The sequence below is a fragment of the Melanotaenia boesemani genome, chromosome 20 (assembly GCF_017639745.1).
Source record: "Melanotaenia boesemani isolate fMelBoe1 chromosome 20, fMelBoe1.pri, whole genome shotgun sequence".
Lineage (NCBI taxonomy): Eukaryota > Metazoa > Chordata > Actinopteri > Atheriniformes > Melanotaeniidae > Melanotaenia > Melanotaenia boesemani.
Genome location: NC_055701.1, coordinates 17,270,129 through 17,278,141, shown reverse-complemented (window position 1 = coordinate 17,278,141; position 8,013 = coordinate 17,270,129). Strand labels below are relative to the sequence as shown.

At 39.6% G+C, this 8,013-nt stretch overlaps 1 protein-coding gene across 1 annotated transcript in view; it reads left to right on the top strand.

Annotated features, from left to right (window-relative positions):
* The first annotated feature begins 207 nt into the window (after positions 1 to 207).
* rps6ka1 (ribosomal protein S6 kinase a, polypeptide 1) overlaps positions 208 to 8,013 on the top strand; it is a 46,534-nt gene continuing 38,728 nt past the window's right edge. The window contains exons 1-2 of the mRNA XM_041971755.1: positions 208 to 870; positions 7,212 to 7,256. Of these exons, the coding sequence (XP_041827689.1) occupies positions 808 to 870; positions 7,212 to 7,256 (108 nt within the window). The 5' untranslated portion in view covers positions 208 to 807. The remainder of the gene's footprint in view (positions 871 to 7,211; positions 7,257 to 8,013) is intronic.

Below are 8,013 nucleotides of genomic sequence, written 5' to 3'. Positions count from 1 at the left end.
TGGAAGATGGGGATCTGATGCACCTTCTGCTGCACCACCAAGCATCAAACAGAGCAGGCTGTTCTTAACAGGAGCCTCCTGCTTGCATTACGTAGTTGCAGTTTATCAATCCACCGGATGATGGCGCGATCGGACTTGGGCGGAACAAGCAGGAAAGGGGGCTGGATAAAATCCTGTTGAAGTCTACCAATGACAACTGGAGTTGGAACCTGCTCGTACTACAGAAGCACACTGAGGTCTCTGCTCGCCGCGTACTGCTGGGAAGCTGGCGGACAGAGGGAAGACTTCCCTTTCTGACCGGGAGAAAACACAAGTACATTGGAGGGAAGGCGTATAAATCTGAGACGACGTCGACTGCAAAGGCAGCGCAGGCACTAGCTAATTCCTAAATGTGGCATTAGACTCTTGTTTAGCCCTATTAATTAAAGCAGCTTGGATCTTACTGCTGGCCACAGCGCTCCTCTCTCCCGCTTGGCAAACCCTAAAGCCTGAACTGCAAACGCGCTTACCTGTTCGGTGTTTGCGGTTTTTTCAGGATTAATACTCTCAGCAAATAACGTTCAACCGACGCCAAAATCAAATCAAGGGATTACTATTGTTTGTTTGTACGCGATTGACTTGCGCGTCCGTATGCGCGTCTTTCTCTGTGTTGGAAAGCAAAGTGCTGATAAATCTGTTCTAAGTGGACTTGGGACCTGAGCGAGGAGCTTCTCAAAGAGCTGCATTTGACGAGAGCAGCACAGATAAGTCTGGGGAGACCAGATTCAGACTTGAGCAAGCTGAGGGGAAACTGAAAATCCATCCAACATGCCTCTTGCACAAATCGCGGAGCCATGGCCCACAATGGAACTAGTGCAACTAGAAACAGAGGTAATGAGAGGTGCATGTGTCCATTTGGACTTTTTAAAATGATTTATTGTTTTTGCACTAATTGTTTGGCCAATTTTAGTTCAGTCCTATTGAAGTGTTAATTTAATGTAAAGTAAATGAAATAGCTCGTTTTTTATGAAGCTACATCCTAACATCCAAGCTGTTCTGCAGTCACCTCAGTCCACCTTTGTGAGTAAAGTTACTTACAGAGATTGAATAGGCGCACTTTGGTAGTTTAGCTGGGGATGTAGTAAATGAGCGTTACCCAGAGTGGCTCACAGTGTCACAAATAACAATTAAATTATTCATTTTCCAAAGGACACCTTTATTTCAAACACACAAATGTAGCTTAAAGATTGTGTATGATATAACTTGCCTTCCTATTTGTCATTGAAACTCAGCTAAATTTAGGAGCTTAAAACCTCACAAGTCCAGTCCATCATCCAAAATAGACCCTCATAATCTGTCTGCCGCTTCACTCATCTGTAAAACTGTTTCTAGGGTTTTCTTTGTGGTGTCATTAAGAATAGGTTAAGGGATGAGGTCTGTACTACTTTTTTTAAAATGAATTACAGCTTAAGCATTTTGTGTGCATGATTTTTTTTATTGCTTTTATTTAAACACAAATGACCCCACAACAGATAAAAGATCCAGCTGCTGAACATGGATTTTCACAAATATTAGATGCTTAGCAGTTCTCTCATTCACTCCTGAACTTGCACAAGTTAGAGATTTAAAGCTGTGATGTTGTCCAGACCCCTGTTATGTGAAGCAGCATCATTATTCATGAACTCTTCAGCTGCTCTCTGAACAGGCTGATTGCTTCTTCATGAATATGCACCCACTGCATTAAGGTTATGATGAGTTGCTTAGGTGTGGAAGCAACTGGTGGGTCACTAATTCTTTGAGGCTATCAAGCAAATTTTTTCCTTTTGAATTAGTGTGCCAATTAAGTGGGTGAGGTGACTATGTGATAGGCATGTTTTAGTGTGTCTGATATTGCTAATGAATAGCTCTGTGCACCACATTGAAAATGTTCTCAATCAGTTTAGCAGGGGATCAGTATAATCTATGAATAAAGCTCATTTCTCCATCTCCCGGCCCAGATAATTACACTGATTTGATTAGAGTGGAGATTTAAGTGAAGAGTTGTAATTTTAGTGACATTTCCAGAACATTTAAATTTGAGCCCCAATTCATGAAATACACAAAACAAGCTAAAGATTATTAACAAATGAAACCATACAATAAAAAGGAAAAAGGGATAAGGATGTAAAAAGTGTGGTAAAACCTGTGCAAAATTCAGAAATGTTTTGATATTTGGAGATTTATAAACAGTGTCAACCATACATGGGCATAGAGTTTTCACAACCCCCCCAGCATGTTAGTTGGGTGAGTAGCGTGGCACAGCTGAACAGATGGTGGTGCAGAGTCTGTGAAGAGTGCTAAGTTTGAGACTGTGAAAATGTCATGCTTTTGGCATGTGCAAAAGTTACAACTCCTTTATCCATATTTGTACAGCACTTGGTGAAAAAATATATTTGTTTTCTGGTTTGACAGCATTGGTAAAAAGAAAAAAAAAAAGTTTCTGTAGTGAATTGAATCACACAATTCACTGCCAGTACAAATGGGATTTTTGCCATTTGTCTCTGTCACCGGCCTACTAGCCAGCTGCACACTTTGCTTCCTGATGGCAGCGAGAGACAGCTCAGGGCTCAGATTAATTGTGCGGTGAACATGTTGGGGAGAGTGAAAAGGCAAGCATGGAAGAGTCTAACTAGTCATACGGACAGATGGCACACACAAACGCACTTTTTGATGATTTTGAAAGCCGAAGATGGAGGATGAAAGCCCACCATGTGAACTAAAACCAACCATTCTGAGTTTTAAACAGCAGAAAATGATGCGTTGTCATACGTCACCACATGAAACGTCTGTTTTCCAGTTCCTCAGTATGCGAATGCTTGTTTTGAAAATTGAAATCAATTCTGATTTTTGTGTTTAATGATGCAGCATAGAAAGCAAATGAAAAGTGCAAAATCATGGTTCTTTACCTTTTGGCCATTTTATTCATCACTGACCTACAACTGTAGTGAATGGACTTTTCTGTGAATCATATCTGATAAATGCACTTCAGTAATTATTCTCTTCCTGCCCTAGCTGAGTCACCACCAGCTTCAGTTGCCCTCGATGCCAGGTTAAGGCAGGTTTTCAAAAGTTTAGAATCATTCTGATGTTGTTGTAGATACCAGTATGAACCCACATCCTTGTGAATACATTTTTATTCATTTGAAACACAGGTTGAATTAAGATGTTTATTTCTGAGTACCATCTGCATTTTTACTTTTCTGCTACTTATATTTAACCATTGTGAAGGGAGGTGGTGTCCCAGTAGTGATGCATCAGCTAAATATTAACCCATTTAAAATTTTAGAAGCGTCTGAATCCTAACCTGCCACCTGAGGTTTCTGGTTTAAAGCACACTTATGTGATTCATAAATACTCAAAATTGTTTTAATGGGACATTGTATAATAAACAGAAACCATATTCATATTTGCCAGATGTCAGCTCTGTTTTTATGATGAGAGCATCCGTTTATGGTGCAGGGTGAATATGTTTCACAGTTGGATGAGGTGAATTTCTAGATCTAGATGAGCGATACTCAAATGTGGGTGGTTGATCTTGTTTTAGATCTGCAGTCGTGATGTGAGTGACATTTATTTACTGTATTTGGCTGGGTTACCTCTCCTGAAGCCAGCCTCCAGCAGATTAATGGCCCTCTTTATCAGCGTTTTATTCAGCTGTGGCATTGTGCAAACATCTAAGAGAGACACTTCACTCTGTGGTCATTTGATAGCCATGACCCACACAATTTCTTGGAGTGGTCAAAGAGTTTGTCAGCTCACTTGGGGATTTGGCAATGCTCAACTTGGGACACAACAGTGATTATTTTGTGTAACAAATCAGTTAAATGGAACAGAAGAAATGACCATTTCATGTTTCGTACTTTAGCTGCAGTGAAGAAGTAAACTTTTTCTTTTTAAAATGTCTTTCTTTTTCTTTTTTATTTCTTTTTTTAAGCCACAGTGGTACATTTTTAAGTCCAGTGAGTATACTAAACAAAACTTCCTCCTAATTGAAAATACTGACTTAATTCTGTTCTCTTGGTTTTGGGATCATATGGATCATAATGAAAGGTAAAAGTGTTTTTGTATTTACACAGCAGGACTGCACAAGTCAAAAAGGTGAAGGAGAAAGTAGGGTTAATAGTTGGAATGTGTGCCATGTTTGCTCCCCAGGCGTGGTCATCAGTGTACAGTCAACTACTTGAGTGTATGTGTGAGTGTATTTCCACTTAGCTGCTGCTAATCTGGGTGTGGATCACCTGAGCAGGGCTGTGGGTGTGGAGGAGGGTAGGCTGGGCATGTGATAACACAGCTCACTACTTGATAGGTGCCTTGAAGAAGGGAGCTTTCCTTTCCTTTTGCTTTTGGAATGAGGGCTGGTCAGTCAGAGAGGATAACAATGTATATTGTGCAGTCAGGAATGTAGAAGGTGGTGCTTATATTGTGGTGCTGAGACATGGTTCTTCTCTTAACTTGCCTGGTTGCTGGTGTTTGGAAGAAATCCTTCTGTTAACACACCCCAAAAACAAGAGAAAAATAAATTAGTTTTTCTATTTTTGGCATTGAGCAGAAACTGTCAATCCTGGCTCACAGAGGAGATTACAAGAAATTATGTCAGATAGTATTACAGGCAGAGAAAGGAGAAGGGGAAAAAAGTGGTTATTGTATTTCTTGGTTGCCTAGTTACAAAGGAGCGCCGCTCTTATCATGCTGTTAAAACAGATTCATCTTTCAGACACACACACAAAGTGTTGATGTTCTTTCTTTGATCATGTAGGAGTTCTGGGAAAAATGTAAAAGTTCTTGTCTTGCCTGGCTCAGCTTTTCTTAATCCTCTCTGCAAGTCTGCTTTCAACTGTTGATCTACACCTTTTTAGAAATCACATTTGCTTATTAATCCATTTGACTTTGAGCATATTTATGTGGCAGCTTGCAGGAGTGTTTGTGCATGCCTTTGCTTTCATTGAGGAAGTCTACTGGGGAGGAAAGCACCATTAACTAGGCCAGTTGGATCAGCCATGCAGAGCTAATGAGGGTGAGATGTGTTGAGCAGTAATGTGATGGAGATGATGCAGACCACATACACAAAAGCACAATTTATGTTTACTCATAAAATGTGGACGTACAGGTGATAAGTGAGGTAGAGGGGCAGCTTACACTGCTACTTAACCTGAGTTTCTTTAAATTACACCCCCCCCCCCTTAAATAAAACTTGAGCATAAATAATTTTTCCTGTGTCAACTTGCTGACTTTAGTTTAATCGTCTTTAAAGAGCCCATTCAGATGTTTATATATGAAAATGGTCAGGTTTGCTTTAGAGCCTCTGATTATTGCTAGAGTCAAATTCTGTGGGTAAAATAGCTGTGTACATTCAGTTGGCAAACACAAGTCTTGCTACCCAGAGAGTGTGTTTTGAGGCATCACAGTGACAGTAACTAAGTTTATTTTTATTTTTTTTTACTCATCAAAGCTTCTCTCCTGTCAATCTGCCTTCCTCTTCATCTCGCCACACTCTGTGCCTTTTTTGTTTCATGTTTGATTGTTAAGGCCGCTCCTTGTCATTGTGCTGACTGCTTGTCTTATTTTGTGTCGTCTAAGGGAAGAGGAAGAGGACACAGAGGATGTAAATAAGCAGGGCCGCCCCTCTGTAATGAATAACAAAGTAAAAAGTGGAAAAGGGGGCAGGGAGGTTATTGAGGTTGGCCTTACACATGGCCAAATGGACTGTAGACCATTGAGGGACACATGCATTTATTTTTGTTTTGATCAACACTATTCATCGTTGTAAAAGATACCAAACCCATTTTAAAGGGATGTTGTGATTGTTGTGGATAAAGTGGTTTTTGGTGGATTTGGTTGACCGCCATAACAAAGCACCTACATGCTCAAAATCAGCTTCTCTCACCGAGATGATGGCAAATTCAGATTTTTTTTAACATGGCATGAGTCATAACTGTTTATGCATTAATGCGTTAAAAGAATTAAAACATTAATTTAACAGATTAATTTATTTGCACTAATACATTAATTTTGATATATATGCAATGTGTTTTTTTGTTTTTTTTTTTAAACAATGATCTTGTGACCCCTTAAATTATCTTGGGACCTCCATGGGGATCGGAACCCCCAGTTTTGTTTTGGGTTTTTTTTTTTCTATTAAAGTGTCATATGTCAGAGACACCTTCACTTTACACTGAGATCAGATGCAGGCTATATCCAGCCTCATGCACAAACGCTAGTGCACAGTTGAAAAAATTTAAAATTGGGAGTAACGGCATTGATTCCAAAATAGTCTGATTGTGCTGTTTGTTATTCTGCTCTGATTTCTGAACCCCTTCAATTGCCATAACATACTTTAGAAAGAAATTAAGTCTTTCTCATCAGTATTAATGTGTACTTATCAAATTCTAAATCAAATTTATAAATTTCCAATCTTGAGTATTTCATAATGCATTTGTTAACCTCAAAACTGATTCAGATTTAAAGAAATATTTCCAGGAAAACACAAAGTTTTGCATGATTGAAGGACACCCTTTTACATGATGCTACTTCTAACCACTGGGCTAGCAACGATGGAGCCCAGTTCCTTCAATGTGGTTATAAATCTGCCATCTCTTCATCAACAGTTCTATAAAATGCAGCCTCTCATATTTTAGCTGGATCAGAAAACGGGATATTACTCCAGTGTTGGCCTTACTGCACTCGCATTACATTGGTTTGTATTCTTCCAGTGAAAAGAAAGAATCAGTAAATATAGGGTTATTGTTCATTTAAGATTACTACAAACTTAGACTGTGCCGTTTAGCTGAATCTATTTTCAGATACAAATTGACTTTATAAAAAGAACATGAAAACTAGACAATAGAGATGGAGCACCAAATTTTACAAGTTATTTATTTCAGTAAAAAATACACTCATGTTTATTTCAATTCTTCCTTCAGTTACAGTTGTACAGTTGGTTTTGAGAAAAGTCTTTTTTAAGCAGTTGTTTTAAAAATAACAGTCATTACCCTTTCCAAACAAGGCTTACCTACTGGGGAACGGAGAAAGGATGTGCATTTGTGTGTCAGGCTCAGATTATTAGGTTTGCCTGCAGAGGAGCAAAGTGGACTGTTGCCACCCACACAATCTTGCAAAGACTCTAGTATCTGCCGCTTTCTCCCTCCTTCACACACATGCACACTCACTGTTTCTCACATCTGCTTTCTTGACAGAATGGCCAGAGCACTGCAGAGGATGGAGTCACAACGTCCGTCAAGGTATGTGGCATCTCTGGAACAATGATACACACTCACAAAAACAAAGACACATTCAGACGAATGCACTCAAATGTGACTCAATATTTGCGCTTCCAAAGTTTCAGTAAAGTAGACTGAGGACTCAGACACAACTCCTGCATTGAATTCTTGGCTTTTCTGTAAATGTGAGTGCCTGAAGGCTCGCTTCATCCAAGGGCAAATTTTGTGTTAATCTTCACTTTGAAACATTTTCATGTCTAGAAAAAGAAAGTCATGCTTTCTTTTGTGTCAGGTGCTTAGAAATTTGTGTCTGCTTTGATTCATTCATGTAGCAATTGCAATGACAGCCCTCTGAGGGTACAAGCTGGCAGGGGTCTAATGTGTTGAATGGGGTCGGAGTGGGGTTGATCGAACAGCTATCTGGCCACTCTGTACAGTAATGTGTCTACGTCAATACAAAAGGCCATAGAGTTACAAATAGTGCATGTCCTCATCTGGTCTGCTTGTGTCAACACGTCATACAGACAAAAATACAAACTCGCACATACAAAAACACATTGAAAATCACTGAGTCAGCCTTCTCCGTTCCCTGTTTGGCCCCTCTGCTTCTTTGTCCAGTCCTGAAACCTGATCCTGTTTCCTCCTGAACTCTGTTACCCTCCAATCATGTAGCAGAGGACAAGGAAATGGTTCTTCTCACATAGCTTCGCCTTTTTTTTTTCTTTTTTTTTTTTTTTCTGGCTCTGCTGTCAAGGGAAGAGTCTCTAAAGAGCATGTC